General features: G+C 44.6%; 1 protein-coding gene across 2 annotated transcripts in view; it reads left to right on the plus strand.

The window, feature by feature from the left end:
* LOC103074585 (multidrug resistance-associated protein 4) overlaps nt 1-11,845 on the plus strand; it is a 216,787-nt gene that overhangs the window by 137,318 nt on the left and 67,624 nt on the right. For both annotated transcript variants that reach the window (XM_007471944.1, XM_007471945.1), the window contains one exon: nt 10,318-10,397. In XM_007471944.1, coding sequence (XP_007472006.1) covers nt 10,318-10,397 — 80 coding nt within the window. The remainder of the gene's footprint in view (nt 1-10,317; nt 10,398-11,845) is intronic.

Below are 11,845 nucleotides of genomic sequence, written 5' to 3' on the forward strand. Positions count from 1 at the left end.
GGGGGGGCGGGGAAACCCCGGCAAATAGAGACCAATGTGGTTTTCCTTGATACTTAACCCTTAGGAAGAAATGAACTTGCAGGAAAGTAGTAGTTCATGTAAGAAACTTGGGGAAAAGTCTCTGGGAATTATCAACTGAACTTAAAATGGCCCTCTGGGTTTTCTTTTCTTTTTCTAAAATTAATTTGTATTGGAGCATAGTTGATTTACAGTGTTGTATTAGTCCTCTGCGTTTTCTTGGGGAGTTGTGTTCTGAAGGGACGAGTAATTTAAAGGAAGCAAATTGATTAGGTAGGTGCGGGAAACCACAAATGTTTGAACGGGTTTTTGCTGGACGACAGTTGCGTGGATCAAGGGCTTTTATGGCGGCTGATTATCTGCCCTGGGAGAAGTAACCATAGCTTGCCTTTCCTTTAGGTAGAAGGTAGGTTCCCTGTCTCTTATTCTTTTCCCTGCTCAGAGTGAATAAATATTTTAAGTATGTGGTCAACTGTACAGCTCTTTACTTTTCCTTTAGGAAGAAGAGAGTTGCTTAGGTATGGTATTGAGAATAGAACTCAGGAGGACTTGCATATGCCCTCCTGCCCAGGACTAGCCCAGCACATCCTGAGACATGCAAATTGAGCTGCCTGCTAAGTGGGGAAGGAAGGAATATCATACACAGGCATTTGATGTCTTTTTATGGGGGAACAAAAGAGTTTTGATTTTTTTCACTTGGAGTTCAGCCTGGCCATTGTGTGGTAGAGGAGGCTTAATGAATCATTGTTTAACTAAGATCCTGCTGAGTATTTGACCATTAAATAGCCTCCATGTGTATAGAGTTCTTCTCTGGCACTCTTATTTGATTGTGATTAATTGGCATTGAATTGGTGTTTAATTACCTCCCACGGAATCTGAGAACAGTTTGTGTTTTGATTAAGTTATATGATGTAAAACCCGCCCTGGCCCTGGGGAAGTCAGCTCTGTCCTTGCTGTACCTGCCTTAGTGCTGACAGGCCGACCTCTGTGGTTGCTCAAAGCTCAGAGACTGTCTCAAAGTACCAAAAACCCATACAAATTGGGATTTCAGTTTTTCTTTTAATATGCAAAAGTTTTAGGAATCAAAATTCAGCGAAGTCTGGAAAGGTTTTCTTTTTATGTTGAAATTCTTTTTAAGATATTCATTGGGCTATGTTAAACATTTTATACAAATGGATACGCCTCCTCATTACTTTTTTTTTTTTTTTTTTGTGGTACGCGGGCCTCTCACTGTTGTGGCCTCTCCCGTTCTGGAGCACAGGCCCCGACGCGCAGGCTCAGCAGCCATGGCTCACGGGCCCAGCCGCTCCGCAGCGCGTGGGATCTTCCCGGACCGGGACACGAACCCGTGTCCCCTGCATCGGCAGGCAGACTCTCAACCACTGTGCCACCAGGGAAGCCCCCTCATTTCATAGTGTGTCACCGTGTATGCGCACATGAGATGTCCAGGGGGAGAGATCCACCAGCTGGACACACTGACGATGAAGGGACAGTGGGGCCGGTCTGGTTTGGGTGTCACAGTCCTTAGAGAATAGAAGACAGCAGAAGAGGTAGGAGATGATCATTGTGGGGATAGAGTTCCAAATACGGGGTGGGGGGCAGGGGGAGTTGCATTTTGGCAACAAGCCAGGTCGCAGGAATGACGAGAGTTGTTCAAAGAAAAAACCATTATATCCCAGAAACCAGCATACAGGACTGTTTCAAAAAGAATGTCGTTAGAAGTGTTATCTGCTATAGAAAAAGTCCGGACGAGTGAGGACGGAAGGAAAGCTGGCTGTTGGTTTTAGAAACTAGATGACGGGTGTAGAGAGGGCAGAAGATGGACGGGAAGGGATTTGTGGGGTTTCTGAATAGGTCATGATTCCATCGTTTGGCTAAGAGATAATCTCCTAAGCTTTTTATAACTGACAATAGAACACATACAGTTATAACTCTTAGAGCAATATTTCCACTTATCACTTTTATCTGATTTTTGAAAGGAGTACAGTAGTTGAAAATGATTTTTTCCCCTCCTTTTTTTTCTTTTAAAAAAATCATTGAAGTATAATTGACGTACAGTGTTGTATTAGTTTTAGGTGTACTGCCAAGCAGTTCAGTTATTTGTGTATACATATCTCTCTACCTATCTAGGTATCTATCTTTTTTGAGGTTCTTTTCCATTATAGGTTACTATAAGGTATTGAACGCAGTTCCCTGGGCTACACAGTAGGTCTTTACTGTTTTATCTGTTTTGTGTTTAGTAGTGTGCGTATCTGTTAATCTCAAAGTCCTACTCCTACTTTATCCCCCTGTCCTTTCGGTAACCATAAGATTGTTTCCTATGTCTGTGATTTGTTTCTTATTTGTATAAAGTTTTTCATCCCCTCCTTTGTAATGGTGTTCTTGCTTTGCAGTTTTTTCCCCCCAACAAAGGTCCACACACATACACTTAATACAACCCAACCACATTTGTGTAACATCTATTGGTGGTCCCCAGATATTCACACGATGCGCTGGAGATCAACTGAGATCAGATTTGGGTGTTGGTTGACCCCACTCCAGCTCACTTTCAGTCACTTTACGTTGGGTGGATAGTGGGTGGGACGATTGTCTTAAAGTTTAGTCATATTCTCACACCAAATGTTTTGCTGTCCTGTTTCTGAGCATTTCATGTCCTTCTACGTGTATTAGAGATGGGACGGGTTGATTTCGCATGTTGAATGGTAACTTCCTGATATGTGCCTTTGTGGAAGTGGGACTTCTCTGCTTAGAAGAAAGCTTTATTGATAGGTGGTTTTGCCTGCATCTCTGTGGGAACACGTTCCCCAGGTGAGACTGCTCCATGTTCCCCCCACCCCCCACCCAAACCCCCTCCGATCCCCATTCTTTGGGAGATATGAGATAGAGACTGCGCCACCTTAAAAGGTGGTCAAGGTGCACCGGGCCAGGAAACAAAGACCTTGGAGACAGAGTGGTGCATTCCTGTGGCAGGAGGAGCCCCGTGATAGGTGGTGTCCTGTTCGCTCAGAATCGGCAGTTCTCACCTGGCCCACGTCTCTCGTGGCCACCCCACTTCCTGTGGTTCATGGTTTAGGTATCCCCTGCAATCATGCAGCCTGTGCACATGGGCATTTTCCAGTGGACCTGCTCTGTAGGTTTCATCCAGCCCGCAGTGTTTCAGAGCCTCTGTCTTAGAGATTTTTCTGCCTGTTGCTGTCCATTCCTGACCTTATATGAGCTGTGAGCCAGACTCCTGCATGACATATGCACGAGATCCAGCGTTAAAGGAACTAGCCTGGTCTAGCTTCCCGACCCCTTTCCCCCACAATGCTTAGGAGATGTAAAATATCATGGTGGCTGCAGCAGCATGGTTTTGTGTGTCAGTTTGTGGGGTGTATCCACTCCTTCAAGGTCAGTCCCTTTCCAAACTTAGCAGTGAGTGATGTGACTTGCCCTGTGTCACAGGACAGGGTAAGGCCTGCAGTGAGGTGGCTCTGAAGCCCTGGACTTTGCTTCTGTCCTCATTCATTCTTTTTCAGTCATTTGTTCACTTGTTAATATATCTGTTCATTCCATCTTCAATAACTTGTATAATTTAATTTTGAGGTGGGGTTATTTTAAATGTTTTGCTTTAATTATGGTTAGCCAAGAGAGAATTCCTGGAACTCTTCTAACTCTTTTAATACTCAAAGCATTCAGCATCCAGTAGATGCTGTGGATGCTAATGGATTCAACATTAGCCAATCAGAAGGGGCTGGGCTGTCAAAGGCCAGTTTGACGATCACCGTTCATACCAGCTGAACACCAGCCCTGCCTATGATTTTATTGTCTCATCCTTATTAGTACATTTTTAATAGAGTTTTCAGATGTGTCCAGTAAAATAGCTCTGTGTCATAGATGGGATGACGTGAATTTTCTTCATCTCTGTAACCCTGGGTGCAAGTCCCCAACCTGGCTACTTTACAGCCGAGTGTCATTGAATTAATTTCCTCCTGCCTCTAAGCTTAAGCTGCCTCTTCTGTAAAATGGGGACAACACCTCGCTCATAGTTTTGAGATGATGCGTACATAGTTTCTGGCACTTACTTGGTGCTCATGTGGTGTTGGTGGTGTTCTAGAAACCAAGCAGAGCGACAACAAGAAAAAAATCCCACCAAATCTCTGGTGTGTAGCACAGGCAGCCTGGTGAATCTGTGCAGGGTTTGTCTGTGGGCACAGAGGCCAAGATAGAATTGGTCCCCGGCTGTCAGCTGGGAGCTCTCAGACTCTCTCTGGCCTGGGTCAGATGTGTAAGATGCATGCTCACTCCCCCAGGCCCTTCCTCAGGACTCCCTCCTCGCAACCATGGCTTTGACAAGAGAAGTCAGACCTCTTTGTGACTCTAGGGCATTTTCAGCAGAGGCCCCTTAACACTACAGTCTTCTCTACGCCCGTTCACACGCAGGTTCTCTCCTATCTTAGCTCTCCAACTAGGCAAATATTTGTCCTCCCACCCGGACAAATTCCACTCTCCGTCAGTCCATCCTCTGGCCTCCTTCTAAGTGCTCAGTCTGTGTTTCCTCCATGAGAACCCATTCGCCTGACCCTGCCTAAGCCTGCAAGTCAGTGACACTGTCTGGTGTCACCCACTGCTGCCGTGGTCGCGTCTTCGCTCTGTGCCACCAGCATCTTGGATCACGGTACCTGGCCCAGCGTCTCTGCACGCGGGCCACCGAGCTGAGGCGTCAGCGCGGCCGTTTCACACCAGGGCCTGTGGTCTGAAGGGCCGGGTACAGGGCCAGCAATCTGCATGAGGCAGTGTGTGAGGAAGTGAAACTTGATTAAGCACAAGGGAAAAGAAAAAAGGTTGGACTTGGTTTTATGACCCAGATTCTATTTTTATTTCCCAGGAGTTGTTAGTGGCCTTTGCCGGTGTGAGTGTGCCGAACCAGACACTTCGTATTTCCCCATGCCTTTCCACAGGTTGGAAAACAACACCCAGCAGAAGAGAGTGCATGAAATATCAATAGATATTGAGATTTGGAAACAAACCATTTATTTATAGAAAGGCTCGTGGTATAGATTCATACAGAATACGCTCAAGCACCCTCTATATGTGAGGTATTGGTCCAGGCACTGGGGTAACAGCAGTGAATGAAACGGGTAAAACTCCTGCCTTAATAACGTCTATATTATAATTAAGTTTCTGTGACTATAATGGAGACAAGTGGTTATTAGCTTCTGGAAGCAAAGAATGGAATTTAAAGGGGCCGTGAGAATTCCCTGTCAATCCAGTAGTTAGGGTTCTGTGATCTCATTGCCCAGGGCCCGGCTTCAATCCCTGGTGAGCCACTCTGCCAAAAGAAATAAATAAAGGAGACATAATTATACATGTTGATAAAACCAGATCAGAGGTTCTTGAGACAGAACATCATCAGAAATGGTCACGTTCTTCCTTGTTACTCAAAGCGTGGTCCTTTGAGCAGCCAGCATCCACATTACCCCGGGAGTTCTTAGAAATCAGGAATCTCAGGCCTCACCCAGACAGAGCTCTTGAGAAAGTTACATTTTAATCCAGGTGCCTTGGAGATTTCATACAGATTATAGCTTAGAAGCATTGTTTTGTGAGTCTTGGGGTCTTTGTGATCAAACTTCACTTGGATGCACAGGAGCCTTCAAGGTCCTGGAACGTTCACCCATGTGTTTATAAATCGAACACGACTAGAGTGCTGGTGGACTCCGTAGTGATCAGAATTAATCTTTCCAACTGTGCCCCCGATTGACATGTACAAGATGGTCACTACGTGGGTTCCAGGTCTTACTATATATCTCCCTTCAGGATGAGCCCCTTTTGAAATAATTCATTTCATAGATTTGTTTTAGGTTTTTGTGTAAGAGTGTATCTGCACAGAAGGGTTCCTATTTTAAAAAAGAAGGTTGGAAAGCCAGTGCCTTTGTGGTGTTTTATTAGTAAACCCCACCTTCTGCCTTGCCCAGCACTTTGCATTTTGTTATAGATTGTGTGAGAAATGCGGTCCATGTTTACAAAGGGTGTGTAATCTAGATGTAAACTCAAGACTAATATACATGAAAAGTAGTCAAACCACTAAATAGATTATACTATGATATGTTCTGACAATATACCCAGACCCCAGGTGGAATCTGGAAGCTCGCTGAAACAGTTCCTCACCGAACAATGTTTCAGAAAAATCTATGCCTTTAAACATGAGAATCACTTAGGTCTTTGCTGAGAGTGTGTGGAGTCTTCTTTTTGGCTCTACTTGGATGTAGGGTCTCCTCAGTCCTCAGCTCTAAAAGGAAAAATGGAAGTTGGTGGCAAGCTCTGGGCAATAGCATAATGTATCAGCTGAAAGCACAGTATTATAAAAAGATTTTTTTTTAAAAAGTAGTTGGGTGGAGGTTGGAGTGCAATTCAGTAGCCTTAAGCAGCCCCAAAGGCTATTGCCATGTTTAAAAACAGTTTAACTATTAATGGTCGAAATAAAAAGGTTAGTTTTGTTACTTAAAAGGGTAATTAGTAATTCAAAAATTTAACTGTACAATTACCCCAACTAATTTTAGAAAGCAAGTCTCTTGTTGGACATGTGGCGCTTGTTCTAGTCTAGGCTTTTGGGTTGCTAGGGGCAGAATCTACACAAGTTAGTTCATATGAGGAGACCTTGATCGAAAGGAAATGGGCATCTCCTGGAGCTGGAACGATGCTGAGTTTCCTGTAACTGAAGCTGGGAACTGGGGTCCTCATGGGAGCTGGGGCCATTGTCACAGGGCTCGTGCCCAAAGCCACTTTGCCTCTGATCTTTGCTGGGTATGGCAAGCCTGGTCCACTTTCCTGGCTTCTCTCCTGGCCTTGTATTGTTTGAGGGGGGGGGGGGGGAATCGGAATGACTAGGTGGCTAGTCAGTGAGTTGGCTTCCCCTGGGGAGAGAAAAAATTAAAATTGCGCATAATACATTATAGACTTGTTCAAGTTGTTTTCTACTTCTGACTTGCCAAGTGTGCCACATTGAATATCTTTGATGCACTCATTAACTCCTGGGTATATGTTCCTAGAAATGCAATTTCTGGGTCAGAAGAGGTACACACTTAGATTTGTTTATACATGCTGCTCGTTGGTCCCCAATATCTTCCTGTGTAGTACAAATGGGAGCCATGTGGATATTCATTATATCCACATCTAAAATGTGACCTGGCCACCAGAATTTATCGTGATTGTTGGCTCTGTGATTGGATATGCAAGATGGGAGGGGTGGTGATACCACTTTACCCTTAGGTCATCGAGCAGTACCTGGGGTATTGATTTTAATCCTGGGCACAAGGCATTAACTGAGACTGTCCATCTGAGTCTGGACAAGAGGCAGCGGCCAAGATAGGACACCGAGCCTTATGAGGGATCACTGAGGCACCAAGGAGTAGTTGCTGGAAAGGATATGATTCACTTCATTCAAGTATTTGAAAGGCTGTCATATCAAGAGAAATTAGGTTCACTTTGTGTGGTTATAAGGACAGAAGAAGCGGCAGAGGTTGGGTGTTCTAGGAAGGCAAGATTCGGTTTCATGTGAGAAAGCCCTGTCTAACAGAACAGACTGAAAATGCATTGGGTTCCTGGTGTTCATGTGAATCCCCCTTCCCTCTACCTCCCTAGAGATACTCCAGCAGGGGCCACGTGTCATTTGGGTGAAGAGTCATGGCATGTGTGTGAAGGGAATTCATTGTAAGGATTTCATTTGGAGACTTTTGAGAAAAGTTTAGTACTATGAGGCCATGAACTTGGAATCACACCTCTGGTTACAACAGTCTATTCCAGAGCCAGGTGAAATACTCTGCAAACACCATTCGTTCTCTTAATATTTCTTGGTGCAGAGAAGTAACTGTTGAGGACTTCCCTGGTGGCGCAGTGGTTAAGAATCCACCTGCCAATGCAGGAGACATGGGTTCGATCCCTGCTTTGGGAAGATCCCACATGCCGTGGAGCAACTAAGCCCATGTGCCACAACTGCTGAGCCCGCGTGCTGCAAGTACTGAAGCCCGCACGCCTAGAGGCTGTGCTCCGCAAGAAGAGAAGCCACTGCAAAGAGAAGCCCACACATCACAACGAAGAGTAGCCCCTGCTCGCCGCAACCAGAGAAAGCCTGCGAGCAGCAATGAAGACCCAAGGCAGCAACCCCCTGCCAAAAAAATAATAATAATAAATAAATAAAAAGAAGTAACTATTGAACCTTTTGATCTCACATTTTCTATACCTAGCTCCTTGGTGAACAAGAGTTTAGTTTTTTGATGATCTCTGACATTCTGTTCAGTGTCTGCAGTTGCTGTGAGGGGAGATGGGTTTTTCTCATTGTTTTTGCTTTGCTTGTATTTTACACTATTTGCCAACCCTGGGTCTCTCAGACCTTAGGACTCCCACATCTGGTGAATGGTAAAGAGGGGGTTGACACGCACTGTTCATCCCTGAGTAGCCAATATCTCTTTTAACACTTTCTAAGACAAATTGTACTTGTTTCCAAATTCTGCCTACGTTAAAAAGTTGTATTCTTCCATTGAAGAAGTCACAAGAATTTAAACTATGTCTTTAACATGTTTTGTCGTGTCTATTCCTTATTTGGGCATTGCTGCTTTGAGAAGGTAAAAAATAACTAAATGGGCCACAATATGCATAAGAATATGTGGGGAAATTGCGCATCTGATTTTAATGTTCCTAAAGCAGAATTGATTAAATGATTCCCATCTTCTTGCCCCTCGAAGTGTGATCTGAGAAATAGCAGAAAGGGGGGTCACCTGACCGCTGGGAAGAAATGCAGACTCTCTAGCTCCCCCCAACACTCCTGAATCGGCAAGTGCATTTTAACAGGTGGACACATTCCTACAGTGTCTGGTAGACTTTCCAAGGTGACATGATGCTGCAGAACCTGGGGGGAATAGTCATTATCTCACCTTGGTGGTTGAGCACCTGTTAACTCACCGGGCATTGTGACTGGGCTCTTCACCTGCATGAGCCCATTTAATCCTGAGAATCACCTTCTAAAGCAAGCATTCCTAGAGGCCCCGAAAATTTGTCCCTGGTCCTCCAAACATGTCACTAAAAGACGGTTTCTGGAGTCTGTATTTCCTAAGCCTGAGACAGGAGAATTGAGGCCCAGCCTGTAACGGCCTGGCCTGGCCAAGGGCGAAAGCCTCCAATGTCTGCAGCCCCCGGCTTGGGCGCATTGTGTGCTTCCGGTGAGCCAGGCGCCCTGCGGAGGACAGCAGAGCCGGCTCATCCCGGCAGCGGAAACTCAGCGCCCAGCCTCTGCTCATTCAGTGTCCAGCCGTGGCTTGGTGTGAAGGGCCTCGGGGGAAAGTCACCTCTGACAGAGGTCAGGAAGAGCACCTAGAGGCCCCACATCTCACCTGCAGGCTGGCTTCCTGGAGCCTCAATTATGAAAGGAGTTCAGGGGCCTAGATAACATATTTCTCAGGAGTTGCTACACCAGGATAGGCTGTGTGCGTGCCTGCGTGTGTTGTTACTTCAGTGCCTTTGAATTTAATCATTAAAAAGACCAGATATTTATTACAAATTAGTTCTCATCTTCCAATCCTGCAGCCTTCAGAGTATACAGTTTTGGTGAATTTTCAGAAGGGAAATAAAAGCAATAAGAAATGATCTTCAGTCGTCAAGTAATATTTGTTTTCCTGCTTCCATCCCTCTGGTCTTCTTGGATGCTTAAGCATGAGTCGTGTTTTCTGCACACTTGGTGCGCCTCTGAAAACAACAACTTATTACCCTGGTAGTAAACGCACAACTTGGACATTGGAAGAATCCCAAATTTCCCAAGATGTAAGGTGCTATGCACCATCCTGGGGATTAAAAAATTGCAGAGAGGTTGTAATTAGTTTTCTTTTTTTTTTTTAAAGTATCACTTAGCAACATTAATTCTGATAAATCAAAGTTAGTGTAACAATTAGGAGTAATTTATGAATTTTAAATTGTTTACCGCCTCTAGCACTTGAAGTCTTAAATAGGATGGATGTAAAAGGACGAAACATCCTAAAATCCACCAGCCCTTCCCGATACTTCCACAAGACCCGCTTCTCCCTTCCCCACCCCCGTTTAAAAATAAGGCCCAAGATTTTCAACTGCCCTCTCACTGCCATTGGTATTTTAATATCTCTTTAGGTAACGTCTATTTTTTTTCTTTACCACTGACATTGGCTTATTTCATATGAATCTATAATATATTAAATACATATGCATTTAAAATATTGTTTTGATTTGTTCGTGAATTGTTTCTCTTAAAGGGTCTGTCTGGGGAAATGAGTAATTTCTCATATCCTGTTCTTGCAGGAAGAATTTTGAATCGTTTCTCCAAAGACATTGGGCATATGGATGACTTGCTGCCCCTGACGTTTCTTGATTTCATCCAGGTAAGGTAACAGTCATGTCAGAGTGCTCACAGCGCAAAGCAAAGTGCCTGTTTTTCAAGGACTTTTCACAGGGGCTGAGATGGGCCTTTCAGCCTGACTGTGTTATCTTAATTAAGTAAAAGGCCACGTTTGTAAGAGAAAGGTGTGGTTGTGATCGGGAGGCTGAGTTAACATGAGTGACACCTGCTGTAGGAGTGGCTACACAGTCACGGTCAAGGTTGGTTCGAAGCAGTGACATGCTTGGTAAGTGGTTCTCCCGCTGCCGTTCAGCTGTCTGGCGTGGATTTCCTTTACTGTGAGCACATTTCACAACAGAGAATCACCTCTCATGGTAGCCTAGGTTAACTAAATTATGCATCGGATTACCACAAAAGACAAATATTCACTGCACCGTTTTTTTTTTTTTGTATAAAGCCAGGTGTGGTTACTTACAAAGAAAAGATTAGTAATAATAAGGTGAAAATAATCCTTTAACAAGGACAATAGAGAGTGGTTATGGAAGATACAAAGCCTTTAAAAGCAAGTACCTTTAAGCCAATAATTTGAGTAAGGGATCAAAGTCATCTCAGAAAATGTGTTTTTTGTTTCTGTAGACAGCTTTTCTTTTAACACATTGATTGCTCTGGCTTAAGGTGTCTTTAAAAAAACAAACGTTCAATCGCACAGAAATACCTTCTACACAGCCTTTGTTTTGTCTGTGGACTTGTAAGTTCTAAAGAATGATGTTGGGTCATCTGAGCTCTAATCTCATTTAGTATTGTGCGTTTGGGATGTTTTTTTCTGTTGTTTAATTCTGTCTACTTTTAAGTGATTCAGGCTGAGGGGACTTTCTTTTTCATTTCCAAGTGTTTTGGACATCAAAAACATTTAGCAGGGCTTCCCTGGTGGCGCAGTGGTTGAGAGTCCGCCTGCCGATGCAGGGGACGCGGGTTCGTGCCCCGGTCCGGAAAGATCCCACATGCCGCGGAGCGGCTGGGCCCGTGAGCCATGGCCGCTGAGCCTGTGCGTCCGGAGCCTGTGCTCCGCAATGGGAGACGCCACGACGGTGAGAGGCCCGCGTACCGCAAAAATACAAAACAAAGAAAAACAAAAAACAAAAACAAAAAAAACCATTTATCAAAAGGTGTACATTTTCTAAAATCCCAGCTGCTGCTGCTAATATTGATACGTCCTAAGTTTGAAGCCTTTTCACTTGCCCTAAGTGACAGTTAACATGAGCCCATTTTAAGACCAGGAAGGAGAAATGGTGCACTTAGGGTGTGCAGTCATGGCTTGATTCTGATGCTCCCCATACCCCCATTTTTTATTTCACTGCTCAAGTGCTCTTTAAGTCAAAACTTAGGGTCTCTCCTGGAGCCTTTTTTTTTTTTTTTTTTTTGGCTGTACGCGGGCCTCTCACTGTTGTGGCCTCTCCCTCCGCGGAGCACAGGCTCCGGACGCGCAGACTC

The sequence above is a fragment of the Lipotes vexillifer genome, unplaced genomic scaffold (assembly GCF_000442215.2).
Source record: "Lipotes vexillifer unplaced genomic scaffold, Lipotes_vexillifer_v1.1 scaffold1345, whole genome shotgun sequence".
NCBI lineage: Eukaryota > Metazoa > Chordata > Mammalia > Artiodactyla > Lipotidae > Lipotes > Lipotes vexillifer.